Genomic DNA, 17,116 nt, shown 5'->3' on the forward strand with positions numbered 1-17,116 from the left:
CCACCGTGGTCTGATCTGGATCCACACGTCCTTCGTCTGTATTTGAGAAACTTTTATTTCCATTTGTTTAATAATGGTTGTATGGTTTTGTATCGTTTCTACACCTGAAAACAATATTTAATGATTAAAAACAATAAAACCTTCAATCCCAGTGTCTTCTATGAACTATAAAAACTGACCACAGTGAGTCTGTGAAGATGTAAAACACTCAAATGTGACGTGTGAATTCATCTCCCTAGTTGGAAAATGTTGACTTCAGCGAAGGGATGTGAACTATAACGGAGGGACATGAATAATAAAACATGGAACGTGACAAAACGGACATAAAGAAGAAAAAAACAGCGAAAGTTTCTGCAAAACCAGTGGATAAAGTTCATGAGTTTCATGACGTGGTTTAATTCAACAACAGTTTGACAAAGAATCAGTAACAATGTGAACAATATGGAAATTCATGTCATCTTTTGGTAAATGAGGAGGAATAAAAGTTTTTGTTTTGTTTTTTTTATGTCTGGACCTGACAAGTTTCTTTGACTGAATTTTAACCACCACCACCCCCTGGGACCGCTGACCCCCCCCCCCCCCCCCCCCCATTAGGGCTCTGGTGAATGTAAGTGGATCTGAACGTTGGTAACTGCCGTTCACCGCCAGTTTATGTCAAAAAAAGAAAACAACAACTGAATCAAATCAGATCTGATGCTCAGTTTGAAAGAAAATGACAGAAAACTGGGAAAAACTAAAAAGTAAAACCCCTCTGATTGACAGGTGCAGGTCCCGCCTCCTTCAGTGTCAGTGATTCATGTTGAACTGAATAAAAGTCAAAGGAAGAAAAACTCAAACGAAAGCAAAAGTCAAACAAAAGGAAAAGAAAACCACCGATGCACGCGGAAAACAGACTCAAACTAAACAGAACCTAAACCTGGACCAGCTGGACCAGCTGGACCACTGTGGACCGGAGCAGGTCTGAGCTGGACTGGGTACTGGTCTGAACCGGATCCGGATCCCAGGCAGAACTTCCACGGGTTCTACTTCTACTTGTGGAGCGAGTGGAGCCAGGAGAAGGAGAAGGCGGGCCGACAAGGAGCCTGGGAGGGGCCGGAGCAGGGGGAGGGGCCGGTCTGGGCAGGGATCCTCCCCTCGGTCTCCATCTGGACCAGAGATCCACATCAGAGACTCAGATGGTTATAAAGAAGCCACACCCACTGATTAAACCACACCCACCCACTGGGTAGACAACACTCACCTGCCCATTAGACCACACCTACCCACTCAATAAACCACACCCACACACCGGATAGACCACATCCACCTGTCCAGTAGACCACACGCACCCACTGATTAAACCACACCCACCCACTGGATAGACCACACCCACCCACTGGGTAGACAACACTCACCTGCCCATTAGACCACACCTACCCACTCAATAAACCACACCCACACACCGGATAGACCACATCCACCTGTCCAGTAGACCACACGCACCCACTGATTAAACCACACCCACCCACTGGATAGACCACACCCACCTGCCCAATACACCACACCCACCTACTAAGTAAACCACACCCACCCACTGGATAGACCACACCCACCTGCCCAATACACCACACCCACCTACTAAGTAAAACACACCCACCCACTGGATAGACCACACCCACCTGCCCAATACACCACACCCACCTACTAAGTAAACCACACCCACCCACTGGATAGACCACACCCAAACAGCTGTAGTGAGAACATTCAAATACGGTAAAACCCCTTCACTGACCCTGTTTACACTGATGATCTGATCAGTATCTGATTATTGATCATGTAAACAGTCTAATCTGATGTGTTTGATCAGTGACAGTAAACGCACCAGGGCTGATTATGATCTGATAAATGACCGTTCTCAGTTTATATGTTCAGTGTAAACAGAGGGTTCAGTAATTACTCAGCTCTGCCACCAGGTGTCAGCGGATATTCACCTGCTAATGTCAACTTTAGAAAATCCACCTATTGAACACTGAGACACTTTTCTAATCTGAATTTACCTCCAGCATCGTTTTAGGAGTTTTTACATTTGATAAATATCTGTTGTACAGAGGTTTGTTTTAGTCTGAGTAGTAGAATTAGAACTGAGACAGGGTTCAGGGTTAGGTTCAGGGTTAGGTTCAGGGTTAGGGTTAGTTCAAGGTTTAGGCAGTTGTGGATGCAGGTGCAGTGTACCTAGGGTCAGGGTTAGGGAAAGGGATAGGGTTCAGGCGGTTGTGGATGCAGGTGGGGTCAGGGTTCAGGTGGTTGTGGATGCAGGTGGGGTCAGGGTTCAGGTGGTTGTGGATGCAGGTGGGGTCAGGGGTCAGGGGTCAGGGGTCAGGGTTCAGGCGGTTGTGGATGCAGGTGGGGTCAGGGTTCAGGGGTCAGGGTTCAGGCGGTTGTGGATGCAGGTGGGGTCAGGGTTCAGGGGTCAGGGTTCAGGGGTCAGGGTTCAGGCGGTTGTGGATGCAGGTGGGGTCAGGGGTCAGGGTTCAGGCAGTTGTGGATGCAGGTGGGGTCAGGGTTCAGGGGTCAGGGTTCAGGGGTCAGGGTTCAGGCGGTTGTGGATGCAGGTGGGGTCAGGGGTCAGGGTTCAGGGGTCAGGGTTCAGGGGTCAGGGTTCAGGCAGTTGTGGATGCAGGTGGGGTCAGGGTTCAGGTGGTTGTGGATGCAGGTGGGGTCAGGGTTCAGGGGTCAGGGTTCAGGGGTCAGGGTTCAGGCGGTTGTGGATGCAGGTGGGGTCAGGGTTCAGGCAGTTGTGGATGCAGGTGGGGTCAGGGTTCAGGGGTCAGGGTTCAGGGGTCAGGGTTCAGGCAGTTGTGGATGCAGGTGGGGTCATTGGTCAGGGTTCAGGCGGTTGTGGATGCAGGTGGGGTCAGGGGTCAGGGTTCAGGAGTCAGGGTTCAGGCGGTTGTGGATGCAGGTGGGGTCAGGGTTCAAGGGTCAGGGGTCAGGGTTCAGGCGGTTGTGGATGCAGGTGGGGTCAGGGTTCAGGGTTCAGGGGTCAGGGTTCAGGGGTCAGGGGTCAGGGTTCAGGGGTCAGGCGGTTGTGGATGCAGGTGGGGTCAGGGTTCAGGGGTCAGGGTTCAGGCGGTTGTGGATGCAGGTGCGGTGTACCTGTGCTCAGTGAGGATGACGTGTCTCCAGATGATGTTATGTGAGGATGAAACAGCCGATGTAACCCCAGACCCTCTGCAGGATGAGCAGGAAGGCCAACAGGTAGAAGAGCAGAGTGACGGCCTGAAGAACCACGGAGACGGACGTGAAGAGACCATGGAGACACGGGACAGAATGGGAAGAGACGACTGGATGAACGGACGAATGAGAACAAACAGACGGAACGCGGAGATGGAAGGAACCGAGTAGAACCATGGAAACAAGATGGACGGCGCTTGGACAACAACAGGCAAAGACAGATGAAGGAAACGCAGGAAAACCTAGAACATCGTCATGGAGATCTGTCCGGCATCAAACCCCACAGTCCTGTTTCCCATCATGGTCTTGACATTTAAGGATTAAAAACTTGTTTAAAGTCACATCTACAGACTGAACAGCTTCACATGGTTTTCAACCGTCTCAAACAAATCCAGTCAAATGGAACCATGGCTTTGGTGTGGAGGCCGGGATAGATCTGGTGATTGATCACAACATGGTTGGAGCAGTTTTTCTGCTGTTTTAGACGGATTTAAAGACAGATGTGGGTGATTTTCAAGTGTTTGGGACTGATTTCTGGGTGAGTGGGACCAATTATCAGCTTTTGGTATAGATTTGTAGAAGTTTGGGATTGATTTTTCAGGTGTTTGAGGTTGATATCTAGGTTGTTGGGGTCGATTTTCTGTCATGTGTCATTGATTTTAGATGTTGGGATCATTTTCAAGTGTTTTGTAGTTGATTCGTAGGTGACTGTTGGAATTAGGACGATCACCAATTTGGAACTGATTTTCAGGTGTTGGAGGTGAGGTTGATTCTTGGGGGAATGTGTAAATTTTCTGCTATTTGGGATTGATTTTCAGGTGTGGGATAGATTGTCTGTTTTTTGTGGCACATTATCACGTCTTTAAATATTGACCATTTTTGCGTTGTTTTGCACAAGTATACTGTGGTTTGTTTTATTCTGTCGCCTGAGGGGGATTTCAAACAAGACAAACAGTGGAAGTGCTGAAGCAGTGTCGGGTTGGAACAGTGATACTGCGAAGCATCAAACACCAAACAGACGATGAGAACGGAGGCGGTGCTGTGGAGGCGTGGCCACATCTGCAGCAGCTGGATGAAGTGAAACATACGGTCGATGATGAGGAAGTCGAAAGTGAAACCAGACGACACTAACCTGAAGGGACACAAAGGAGTTCACCTGTCCTTCAACACCCTCCTCTACTTCACGCTCCTCCTTGTTTTCTGTCAACTTTGAACTGGACACCTGGGACGCTACCTCCTTGGACGTCTCCTTGGACGCCTCCTCCTTTGACACGTCCTCAGTCTCCACCTCCTCAGTCTCCACCTCCTTGGATGTGTTCTTGGATGCCACCTCCTCAGACGCTACCTTCTCTGACACCTCCTCAGATGCCACCTCTTCAGACACCATCTTGGAAGCTACCTCCTTTGGCACCTCCTCAGAGGCCACCTCTTTGGACGCCACCTCCTTGGATGCCGCTGCCTCAGACACCACCTTGGATGCTACCTCCTTAGACGTCACCACCTCGGAGGCCACCTCCTTGGACGCCACCTCCTCGGACACCACTTCCTCAGACACCACCTCCTTGGACACCACTTCCTCAGACACCACCTCCTCGGACACCTCCTCAGACACCACCTCCTCGGACACCACTTCCTCAGACACCACCTCCTCGGACACCACTTCCTCAGACACCACCTCCTCGGACACCTCCTCAGACACCACCTCCTCGGACACCACTTCCTCAGACACCACCTCCTCGGACACCTCTTCCTCAGACACCACCTCCTCGGACACCTCCTCAGACACCACCTCCTCGGACATCTCCTCAGACACCACCTCCTCGGACACCACTTCCTCAGACACCACCACCTCAGACGCCGCTACCTCAGACAACTCCTTGGATGCCACCTCCTTGGATACCTCCTTCAGTGCCACCTCCTCAGACGTTACCTTGGACACCGCCTGGTCATTCATATCGTTTCCATCACATCCTTCATCCAGATAATCTAACCCAGACTTCACATCAAACCCAGAGGCATCAATCCCCAGCTCTTCACCTTTTCCTTCTGTGCTCGTTTCTTCTTCTCCACAGCCTGAGTTCTCCTCCTTCGACTCCTCTGCCTCGTCTGACCTGTCCTCCTCCTGGATTTCACCGGCTTCTTCTGCATCTGGTCCAGTCAGCTCCATATTGACCAGAGCTGGGTTTTGGGATTGATTTTTAGGTGAAAACCATTGATTTTCAGATGTTTGGGGTTCATCTGCTGTTGTGGGTTGATTTTCAGGTAGTTCAGGCTGGTTCTCAGGAGTCTGGGTTGGATCTTCAAGTGTCTGGGCTTGATTTTTAAGCATTTGAGTTTGATATTCAAGTGTTTGGGATTGATTATCTGATTCTGGTTGATTCGGAGGAGGTCGGAATTGATATTCTGCCATTTGGGATTGATCTTCTGTTTGGGATTGATCTCTAAGTGGTTCAAACTGGTATTGGTACATTTGGGATTGATTTTCATGGGGTTTGACGTGGTTTTCAGATGTGTGGCATTGATCTTCAGATATCTGGCATAGTGTCTCTGATTCAGGTTGCTTCTGAGGTGGTTGGGATGGATCTTCTTCAGTTTGGGATTGATTCTTTGGTGGTTCAACCTGGTTTTCAGGTGTTTGGTGTAGATTTCCAGGGGCTTGTTCCAGGGTTTGATCGGAGGCGTGGGCCCTGGAGCGTGGTGCCATGTCCGGGTCAGGTTCTGCTTTGTGTATCATCATCTCTGTGGTGGTGACGTCTTGCAGGGTTTTTGCTGGATCAGGGCTGGTCCCGGTCCTGGTCTCCTCCTCTACCTCTGTTCCATCATCTTCATCCCTGTCATCCTGATCTTCCTCTGCTTCTCCACCTTCACACTAACATGTGCAGGAAGTGACAGGAGCCGTATGTTCATAAATGCACAGATTCTACGTCTGTGTTTGAACAAACGCACAAGTGCTTCGTCTTCTTCTGGAGTCGGATTCAACCAGTGGTTCATTATGTTTACATGATAATAAACAGTGTTAAACAGACGGACACAGAGGTCAGAGGTCAAACTGGAGAACAACACTACATACTGAACACACCAGTCTGTTGTGTGTCTGTTGTGTATCTGTGTCAGTTGTGTGTCAGTTGTTCATCTGTTGTGCGTCAGTTGTGTGTCTGTGTCAGTTGTGTGTCTTTTGTGTGTGAGTTGTGCATCAGTTGTATGTCAGTTGTGCATCTGTTGTGTGTCTGTGTCAGTTGTGTGTCAGTTGTGTGTCTGCTGTGTGTCAGTTGTGTGTCAGTTGTGTGTCTGTTGTGCATCTGTTGTGCGTTTGTTGTGCATCAGTTGTGCGTCTGTGTCAGTTGTGTGTCTTTTGTGTGTCAGTTGTGCATCAGTTGTATGTCAGTTGCGCATCTGTTGTGTGTCTGTGTCAGTTGTGTGTCAGTTGTGCGGCAGTTGTGCGGCAGTTGTGTGTCTGCTGTGTGTCAGTTGTGTGTCTGTTGTGTGTCTGTTGTGTACCTGCAGTGTGTCTGTTGTGCGTCAGTTGTGTGTCAGTTGTGTACCTGCAGTGCGTCAGTTGTGTGTGTGTTTTGTGTCTGTTGTGTGTCACTTGTGTGTCTGTTGTGTGTCAGTTGTGTACCTGCAGTGCATCAGTTGTGTGTCAGTTGTGTACCTGCACTGTGTCAGTTGTGTGTCAGTTGTGTGTGTGTTTTGTGTCTTTTGTGTGTGTGTTGTGTGTCAGTTGTGTACCTGCAGTGCGTCAGTTGTGTGTCAGTTGTGTGTGTGTTTTGTGTCTGTTGTGTGTCAGTTGTGTACCTGCAGTGCGTCAGTTGTGTGTCAGTTGTGTACCTGCAGTGTGTCAGTTGTGTGTGTGTGTTTTGTGTTTGTTGTGTGTCTGTTGTGTGTCAGTTGTGTACCTGCAGTGTGTCTGTTATGTGTCTGTTGTGTGTCAGTTGTGTACCTGCAGTGTGTCTGTTGTGTGTCTGTTATGTGTCTGTTGTGTGTCAGTTGTGTACCTGCAGTGCATCAGTTGTGTACCTGCAGTGTGTCAGTTGTGTGTGTGTTTTGTGTCTGTTGTGTGTCAGTTGTGTACCTGCAGTGTGTCTGTTGTATGTCAGTTGTGTACCTGCAGTGTGTCTGTTGTGTGTCTGTTGTGTGTCAGTTGTGTACCTGCAGTGTGTCTGTTGTGTGTCTGTTGTGTGTCAGTTGTGTACCTGCAGTGTGTCAGTTGTGTGTCTGTTGTGTGTCAGTTGTGTACCTGCAGTGTGTCAGTTGTGTGTCAGTTGTGTGTCTGTTGTGTGTCAGTTGTGTACCTGCAGTGTGTCAGTTGTGTGTCTGTTGTGTGTCAGTTGTGTACCTGCAGTGTGTCTGTTGTGTGTCAGTTGTGTACCTGCAGTGTGTCAGTTGTGTGTCTGTTGTGTGTCAGTTGTGTACCTGCAGTGTGTCAGTTGTGTGTCAGTTGTGTGTCTGTTGTGTGTCAGTTGTGTACCTGCAGTGTGCTCATTCCCTCCTGCTGTTGGCACATGTTCTTCTCTTTAACTGGTTCTGGTTCAGTTCTTCTTGGTTCTGAGTCCTGTCTCTGACCTGGAACCCCCTCATCTGGACCTGGATCTGGATGTGGACCTGCAGGGTCCAGGTGCAGGACTGAAGGTTCCTCAGAGTCCCACATCTGGACCGGAGCCGCTGGTCTCATGTGAACTGGTTCCTGTGTCCCCTGGGTCGGTTCCTTCAGGGTTTCTGGACCAGGTTCAGGGTCTGGGTTCTGTAGGGAGGTTTCCTGGGGGGGTTGAAGGTCTGGGTTCTGGGTGGGGGTTTCTTCTGGTTCTGGTTCTTCAGGAACATCCTCCTCAACTGCAGAGACAGAACTCCAGCTGAAACTCAAAGTCTGTTCAACAACATTAGGTTCTGTCTGGACGTGTGTTCTTCTTTGGCGCCCCCTGTTGGTCATAAACTACACGTTCAGCTCCGTCTCCATGGAGACGACTCATCTGTTCAAGGAAACAACACTGTGCTTTCTGTTAGAACATGAGGAACGCCCAAGAACATGTCACTGACCTGACAAGAGAACACTGACCAGCATTTACAGAAGGAAACTTACGACCGCTGGAGTGGACAGCAGAACCACGCTTTTATCGCAATAACATTCATTAACACGACATAAATCTGTGGGAGATCATCACAGAACATAAATTATAATTATGTGTGGAGTAAAATTAGAACCAGGACCAGGGTTCTAGTCGAGCTCAGATGTCAGTCAGTTATTTTTGGCACCGAGGAGGGAAAGTCCTGTTCTGAAACAGCAGCTGCTGCTATTTCTGGACTGGAAAGAAGAGGAACACGGGTTAGGAGACAGCCGCACTGCGGAACCACAGCAGAACCACAGCAGAACCACAATGGAAATACAATGGGACCACAGTGGAAACACAGCGGAACCATAGTGGAACCACAGTGGAACCACAGTCAAACAGCCATGGAACAACACTGCAGTTCCACTGTGGTTCTACTGTGGTTCCACTGCAGTTCCACTGTGGTTCTACTGTGGTTCCACTGCAGTTCCACTGTGGTTCTACTGTGGTTCCACTGTGGTTCTACTGTGGTTCTCCTGTGGTTCCACTGTGGTTCCACCGTGGTTCTACTGTGGTTCCCCTGTGGTTCCCCTGTGGTTCCACTGTGGTTCTACTGTGGTTCTACTGTGGTTCTCCTGTGGTTCCACTGTGGTTCCACCGTGGTTCTACTGTGGTTCCCTTGTGGTTCCACTGTGGTTCTACTGTGGTTCCACTGTGGTTCCACTGTGGTTCTACTGTGGTTCTACTGTGGTTCCCCTGTGGTTCCACTGTGGTTCCACTGTGGTTCTACTGTGGTTCTACTGTGGTTCTTCTCTCCTTGTGTTTCTACCAGTTGGGTGTTTTTTCAGTGGATTCGTGTCCGTGTCGGTGCGTATCGAGAACCTTTACCTCTGGGGAAGTCGATGTTCTGCAGAACCTCCTCCTGTTGGCTGAAGGTAAAGGTGTAGTGGTTCATGTTCTCGAAGCCCGGCGTCAGCGTTTCCGTCGGACAGGAGGACGCCGCCGCCGTTACTCTGACGACGAAAACACAAACACAACAAACCTCCAAGTAGAACGAACCTGGAACGTGTTCTGCAGACGCTGATCACATGACGTTCCAACCAGAACGAGGCTGTAGAAGAGTCGGTACTCACTTGGAGATCAGCTCCCGTGAATTCTGATTGGACGAAAGAAACGAAGACCCGGTTAAACGTATAAACATATGGACGTGGACTGGACCTGTGGAGGGTCAGCGGTGACCTCTGACCTGGACGAAGGCCGCCGTGTCCGGGTCCTCCATGCTGCTGGACGCCCTCTCCATCAGTTTCCTGTTGGCCTCCGCCGTGTCTCCATAGCAACGCACCAGCGCCTGGGCGTGGCCCGTCTTCTCCTCCTGCTCCGACGTGATTCGCTCCATCATCGCCTTCAGAGACGACGACGTTCAAGCACTAACGAAAAACCACGACGACGCATTTCTACGACAACAAACTCACCTTACGACGCTCGTCCACGATGGAGAACAAACGGTCGAACTTCTGAGAAACCAGCTGTTTCTGCATCGCATAGACCTCCTGCACAGAAGAAAAGAAAACAAACAGAAGAAAACAAAAACAAACAGAAGAAAAGAAAACAAACAGAAGAAAACAAAAACAAACAGAAGAAAAGAAAACAAACAGAAGAAAACAAAACAAACAGAAGAAAACAAACAGAAGAAAACAAAATAAACAGAAGAAAACAAACAGAAGAAAACAAAACAAACAGAAGAAAACAAAAACAAATAGAAGAAAACCAAACAAACAGAAGAAAACAAAACAAACAGAAGAAAACAAACAGAAGAAAACAAACAGAAGAAAACAAAACAAACAGAAGAAAACAAAACAAACAGAAGAAAACAAAATAAACAGAAGAAAACAAAACAAACAGAAGAAAACAAAACAAACAGAAGAAAACAAAACAAACAGAAGAAAACAAAAACAAACAGAAGAAAACAAAACAAACAGAAGAAAACAAAACAAATAGAAGAAAACAAAACAAACAGAACAAACAAACAAAAACAGAACTGTTGATGTGGTTCTAGTTGGACTGATTCCAAACAGCTGTGGTGGTTGTTGTTGTTTTTTTTTCGTACCTCAACGTTGCGACAGCTCTGCTCCAGTTCTGCGATCAACGCCTGGAGTTTGTCGCTGAACGCAGCCAGAGACGATAAACCTTCATTCAGCTCCACCTGACCAACAAACAGCAGCGTCATCAGACATTTACAGCCGTTAACCAGAACGGTTCCACCAACGGTTCCACCAACGGTTCTGTCACTGGTTAATGATAATGGTTTTAATATAAAATTCATTTATTTTAATCTGATTCATTATTAATCAATGATTAGATGCAAATTTACTGAAGATTATGAACTAATATGAACTATATTATTATTATTGTTGTTGTTGTTGTTGTTGTAATGTTCTGTGCATTCATAAATAAACTCGTCTTCTGACAGTTCCATGTGCCTTTTATTGCCACTCGTACATTCGCTCACCAGCGTACATTTTTTCTGACTGCACATCCCACAATGCCTCACTCCTACTGCCTCTACAGTAAGTACAGAGGGACAAAACAGCAACAATATGACATCTCCTTTTTTTTTTTTTTTTTTTGAATGCAACCATAAACAGTGCAAAGTGCAAAGTCTCCACATTAACACTGGACGATACGTTCACCAGTAAAAGTTTCTAATGTATGAAGCAGGAACAGTAGTGTCAGTCATTCAGCAGGTCACTGCATTACAGAGTTTAGGAACATTTAGCTTCAGAAGGAGACAAACAGAACATATAGACCTGTGGTGTACTCCTGAAACCAAACTAGAACAAACACCAGGACAACAACAGAGTGACTGGTTCACAGAGGGAAGCCGTCGACTCATCACAGGTCAAGGACATTTCTTGGTTTGACAGAACGACCTGGTCTAGTCGTCGGTAAAGTGTCGGTGTTAGTGTGCAGCGTACTCGTGTCCTTAAAAGTCACATCTGCAGAAGACTGGTACCAGACCGTCTGGCAAATTTTCAAAATGGAAAAATTAACTTACTTTCTCAGAATCCAGAGGGATACATTTGACCATATTTGGGACAAATGGATTCAGTTTGTATCCTCTAACCGCCCAGAATTTGTCTCACTGAGAATTTCTTCTTTATCATCTCCCTGTATATTTTTTCTTTATTCTTTATGAATGTTTTACTTTTGCATAAACATGTGGAATGTTTAACCCCTTCATGCACAGTGCTCACTCCAGTGGACAGTTCTTCTGCAGCTGTTCTCTTGTATATTCATGGGTTTAGTTGTTTTAGTTCCACATCAGCCGACACAGTGGACACTCATGCACCATCTCATACACTGACATTCAGACCAGTACTGGAACTGTACTGTTCTTGATTGGTTCTTGAGTGGAAATCAATTGTTAATTGTTATTTTTTGCATATTATCTCCATGAAGTGAGTAATAACTAGTATTAGAATATGTTCAAATGTGAGAAAACATCAGATTAGCTGCATTAAACATGGTTTCATTTGACTGTTTTCAGATCACTTTATCATATTGGGTTTTAAATACATGTTTCTTTGCTTCAAGAATAAAATTCATGGTGTAGCTGAGTGGACATTTTTGTAAATCTATGAAAAAAAAAAACCTCAATCTCATTGCTTTTTTCATACCAAAGGAGGAATAAAAACACTAAAAAAAACAAAACTCAACTATAAGGTTCTCATAATTCATGCATGAAAAGGTTAAAGAACTCAGAGGTACTGAGAGCTGTGATAGTCTTTTTTTAAGTGAGAAATACCAAAACTGTAAGCACTCAGTTCATATGTTTTTTGTTTTTTTGTTTGACACTGTTGCACGTATAAAATAAGAAAAACAAAAAGGACTCTAATAGATGTCATATGTATGAATGTTAATGCAGGGACAGTTTGCTCCTTTTCCAATAAAAACCAGATTAAAAAAAAATAAAAGTCACATCTGGTTGAGGCTGTTGTGGAACCGTTCACACACAGGTTCAGAGGAACCGTTCACACACAGGTTCAGAGGAACCGTTCACACACAGGTTCACACACAGGTTCAGAGGAACCGTTCACACACAGGTTCAGAGGAACCGTTCACACACAGGTTCAGAGGAACCGTTCACACACAGGTTCAGAGGAACCGTTCACACACAGGTTGCAGAGGAACCGTTCACACACAGGTTCAGAGGAACCGTTCACACACAGGTTCAGAGGAACAGTTCACACACAGGTTCAGAGGAACCGTTCACACACAGGTTCAGTGGAACCGTTCACACACAGGTTCAGTGGAACCGTTCACACACAGATTCAGAGGAACCGTTCACACACAGGTTCAGTGGGTGTTGGTGGTGCCTGGGCGTTTATCAGATGCTGTCGGTTCCTTCTCCAGTGTGAATGGTGTACGAGTGTTCGGTGTCAGCAGGTTGAAGAGTGACGGCAGGTTTCCACAGCTCAGGCTCTGGGTGGGAGTGGACGTGGTCTCCTGGTGGAGTGGACGTGGTCTCCTGGTGGAGTGGACGTGGTCTCCTGGTGGAGTGGACAGTGGTCTCCTGGTGGAGTGGACAGTGGTCTCCTGGTGGAGTGGACGTGGTCTCCTGGTGGAGTGGACGTGGTCTCCTGGTGGAGTGGACAGTGGTCTCCTGGTGGAGTGGACGTGGTCTCCTGGTGGAGTGGACGTGGTGGAGTGGACGTGGTCTCCTGGTGGAGTGGACGTGGTCTCCTGGTGGAGTGGACGTGGTGGAGTGGACGTGGTCTCCTGGTGGAGTGGACGTGGTCTCCTGGTGGAGTGGACAGTGGTCTCCTGGTGGAGTGGACGTGGTCTCCTGGTGGAGTGGACAGTGGTCTCCTGGTGGAGTGGACGTGGTCTCCTGGTGGAGTGGACGTGGTCTCCTGGTGGAGTGGACAGTGGTCTCCTGGTGGAGTGGACAGTGGTCTCCTGGTGGAGTGGACGTGGTCTCCTGGTGGAGTGGACAGTGGTCTCCTGGTGGAGTGGACGTGGTCTCCTGGTGGAGTGGACGTGGTCTCCTGGTGGAGTGGACGTGGTCTCCTGGTGGAGTGGTCAGTGGTCTGACGCTGCGGCCGTAGTAGAGCGGAGCTGTCAGACTCATGTTAGTTCAGTTCCACTTTCAGCTGAATCTGATCTGAAGTGGGCTGGACCAGGAAAAGGATTTAAATAATAAGAACTGATAAATAATGTCAACTCCAAAGGTTTCTGTTTTGGAGTGAAAAAAGTAAAATTCCATGATGAAAATGTTTAGACCTACGAACCGTACTTGAACACAACATGAACAACCTGAAAATTCTTCAGAAAAAAAGTGCAGTGTTTACAATATTAGGCCTAAGTTGATCAGTTACACATGTGCATCACAACTGAAAGATTTAGTACCAGGCAGAATATTGTTAAAATTCCACAGACTTCTCTTTAGACATTTCAGGTTGTTCATATTTTTTGATAGTCTGTAAATGTAACTTTTGTTTTTTTTTTAAATTTTCCTTTTTTTACGCTAAAACAAAGAGGAAAATTTGCAGTTTTCATTATTTATAGGTTATTATGATCATATTTTACTGGTTTTGATCCACTTTAGATTGAATTGACCTAAAATGATTTTAACATCCATCCATTATCCAGTGCTTATCCGGGGCCGGGTCACGGGGGTAACAGTCTAAGCAGGGACGCCCAGACTTCCCTCTCCTCAGACTCCTCCTCCAGCTCTTCTGGGGGGGGGGGGGGGGGGGGGCAGACTGACAGAAGTGTGGCTGCCAGTCTGTGCCTACGGCCCCTCCCACCACCACACATTCATACACCAGTGTGAGTGGCACTGGAGGCAGGGGGGGTGAAGTGTCTTGCCCAAGGACAAAACGGACTGACCAGGACAGAGCGGGATTCGAACTGCCAACCCTTCAGTTATTGGACGACCCGCTCTACCACCTGAGCCACGGCTCAGAACAGACGAGTGTGGCTCAGTTTTCTGTGTGGGCTGTTTCCAGTCTGGATCTGGATCTTCTCACAGTCCTCTGCAGATAATATGAGCTCGACGTGACGTGTTCGACGTCACACGAAGCTGGAAAAGCTTTAAACTCCTGTGAGCTGCACTGTGGGCCATCGTCAGAGATGAACTTTTCAACAACACTGTCTCACAAACACAGCTTTCAACTTTTTGACAACTGAGCCTCTAGTGGAGTTATAAAGTCTGTGTCTTCTGTAAGAGGCTGCCGTGACCTTTGACCCCTCTGCTGTCGAAAGCATCTTAACATACAGTGGAACGGCCTGGTCTGCAGGCAGACCAAAGAGCACTGCAGAGGATGGGAAGATCTGCAGATACAGTCATGGGCTGTCCTCTTCCCTCACTTCAGGACGTGACCATCTCCTGTTCCCACCAGAGCCAGGACCACCAGCACAGACACTTCAGCCCGGTCATCTCCTGTTCACCGTCCTGCCTTCAGGGAAACCACACAGGACACACATCACATCCACCAGACTCATAAACAGTTTTTTTACAAAGTCGTCCACTCCCTAAAGCAGCAGCACACACCACAGTCACTTTAACATCCAAGCCAGAGGACTTTTATACAGATGCACTTTTTTATAGAAGTATTTTAATACTGATGTGTTTCAGTGTGTTTGTTGAATGGATTTATGAGTGGGAAGTGTGTCGTATGAATGTTATTTGTGTTTTTTTTATGGGGGGGGGGGGGGGGGGGGGGCATGTGCAATTTTGTTGTATTTATTATGCAATGACAATGAAGCTTCTATTCTATTCTATTCTATTCTAGTTGAAAACAGCGGCTGTAACAGTCGACAGTGAAAACATATTCTCCTCCTTTCCGTGTGAGGAGGTCGGATGCTTCACCCTGCCAGGGTCTTTCTGGAACCTGGTGACATATGGGAGGTTCTGCTGGGTTTGATGAACGCCGTTCCTGGCGTATGGGACAGTTCTCACCAGTGGCAGTGTTGTCTTCACCCACACCTGACCAGCAGAGGGCGTCCCTGGCTCTGTTTGCTCCTCTCCATTCCCATGTGTCCAATGTGGGTTTTTGCAGAATGTTCCGTCTTAAGGTTGATGCACAATGATTTTGTCTCCTTTAAACAGAACGCCGTCGTTGCAGGAAATCTCGTCTCTGTAGTTCCAGAAATCTGCAGGTCGGTCTGAACGTGTACATGTGTCATTTTCCGTCGCTGCTCGTATTTCTTTAAGTTTGTTGTCACTCACTGGTAAACTTCTCCTCCTGGGCTGACCCTGTTCATCCACGCCCCTGCTGAACTGGCCGTCATCGTCCTTCAGTGGTTTCCGTGACAGCGTGTCAGCCACAGGTGTGTCTTTCCCTGGGCGGTGTGTGATTTCAGTATGGTATCACTGTAGTTGTAGGAACATGTGTTGAAGGTGAGCAGGTGCACATGAGATAAGTTTCTGTCGAACAGATTCCAAAGGTTTGTGCTCAGACTCCACAACAACTTTTCTGCCACAGATGCAGGTTTGGAATCACCTCCACCTGAACAGAACTGCACAAAGCGGTTTGTCGGTCTGGGCATACCTGGTCTGTGTTGGGGTGGGGGACTTGGAGCATAAGCTGTGGGTCTGTCCTCCTGCATTAGTTCAGGTCATGTTCAGATGCGTCCACCTGCAGGTGCACTGCCTTCATGTCGTCAGAACAGCTCAGTATTGGACCAGGCGCTCGTGTGATCAGATCTTTCATCGGCTGAAATGCTCTCTGGTGAGTTTGGTCCCACACAAATTCAACTTCCTGTTTTAGCAGATGGTCCAGTGGAGCGTTGACTTCTGATAAACCTGGAGCGAATCTGGACCAGCAGTTTACCGTCCCTGGGACAGTCTCAGCTGGTTTTGTTTTCTGGGGCGGCATGTCTTCTATGGTCTTTGGATCAGGCTGAATGTCCCCACATGTCAGTTTACTTCTGTGCACATACGACGCTCTTCTCTGGGTTCAAACACACTCCTCATCCTCTTGTTGGTTCCAGCGTGGCTCAGAGGTTGGCATCATGTTCTTCTTTGGTCCAGTATGTCATCCACAATAACTACAGCCCCCTGAAGTCCGCAACAGGTTTCATCTGTTTTCCTCTGGAAAATGTCCTGTGCAGATATGACTCCAAACGGCAAACGAAGACGTCCATACTGCGTCACATGTGGTACCTGCCTGAGTCTCCTGTGGTACTAAGGCTGTCTGATACAGAAGGACCAACAGAAACCAAAGCAGCCATGGCAACACAACTGCAGACCAGCTCAGACCTGCAGGGTTCACCAGAGGCATGGACAGAAGCCTGACCTGGAGGATCTGGGACCCCAGTCCAGTCCTGACCTGGAGGATCTGGGACCCCAGTCCAGTCCTGACCTGGAGGATCTGGGACCCCAGTCCAGTCCTGGCTGATATCTGACCTTCTAGGCATGGATGGGGGATGGATGGAAGCCCCCCCAGAGCAGTGGGAGGAGGAGCCACAGTACAGACAAATGAGGACGACACAGTGGTGCAGAGGACAGACCTGGTGTCCCACAGACAGAAGGTCCGGGGGTCCATTCCAACACCACCATGGGGGTGGGACCTTTAGTCCATGGGGGTGGGACCTTTAGTCCATGGGGGTGGGACCTTTCTGTGTGCAGTTTGCATGTTCTCTCCAGGTACTCTGGCTCCTCCCACCATCCATGCCCATAGGTGTGAATGTGACAGTGTGTGTTTGTCTCTATATGTTCAGTCTGTGATGAACTGGTCACATGTCCACGGTAAACCCCGCCTTCATCCTTATGTAGCTGGGATAGGCTCCGCCCTTGTGACCCCAGTGAGGATAAAGTGGGTTCAGAAAATGAATGAGCTCTCTGTTGGAGC

At 48.0% G+C, this 17,116-nt stretch overlaps 1 protein-coding gene across 1 annotated transcript in view; it reads right to left on the bottom strand.

Annotated features, from left to right (window-relative positions):
• Window positions 1–599: 599 nt before the first annotated feature.
• LOC115421986 (neurofilament medium polypeptide-like) overlaps window positions 600–17,116 on the bottom strand; it is a gene marked incomplete at its 5' end in the record, with an annotated part of 22,331 nt that continues 5,814 nt past the window's right edge. Inside the window, 9 exon segments of the mRNA XM_030138006.1 lie at window positions 600–1,145; window positions 3,136–3,258; window positions 4,346–6,082; window positions 7,682–8,043; window positions 9,147–9,271; window positions 9,392–9,414; window positions 9,505–9,660; window positions 9,731–9,808; window positions 10,366–10,461. Of these exon segments, the coding sequence (XP_029993866.1) occupies window positions 3,172–3,258; window positions 4,346–6,082; window positions 7,682–8,043; window positions 9,147–9,271; window positions 9,392–9,414; window positions 9,505–9,660; window positions 9,731–9,808; window positions 10,366–10,461 (2,664 nt within the window).

Source organism: Sphaeramia orbicularis, chromosome 7 (assembly GCF_902148855.1).
Source record: "Sphaeramia orbicularis chromosome 7, fSphaOr1.1, whole genome shotgun sequence".
NCBI lineage: Eukaryota > Metazoa > Chordata > Actinopteri > Kurtiformes > Apogonidae > Sphaeramia > Sphaeramia orbicularis.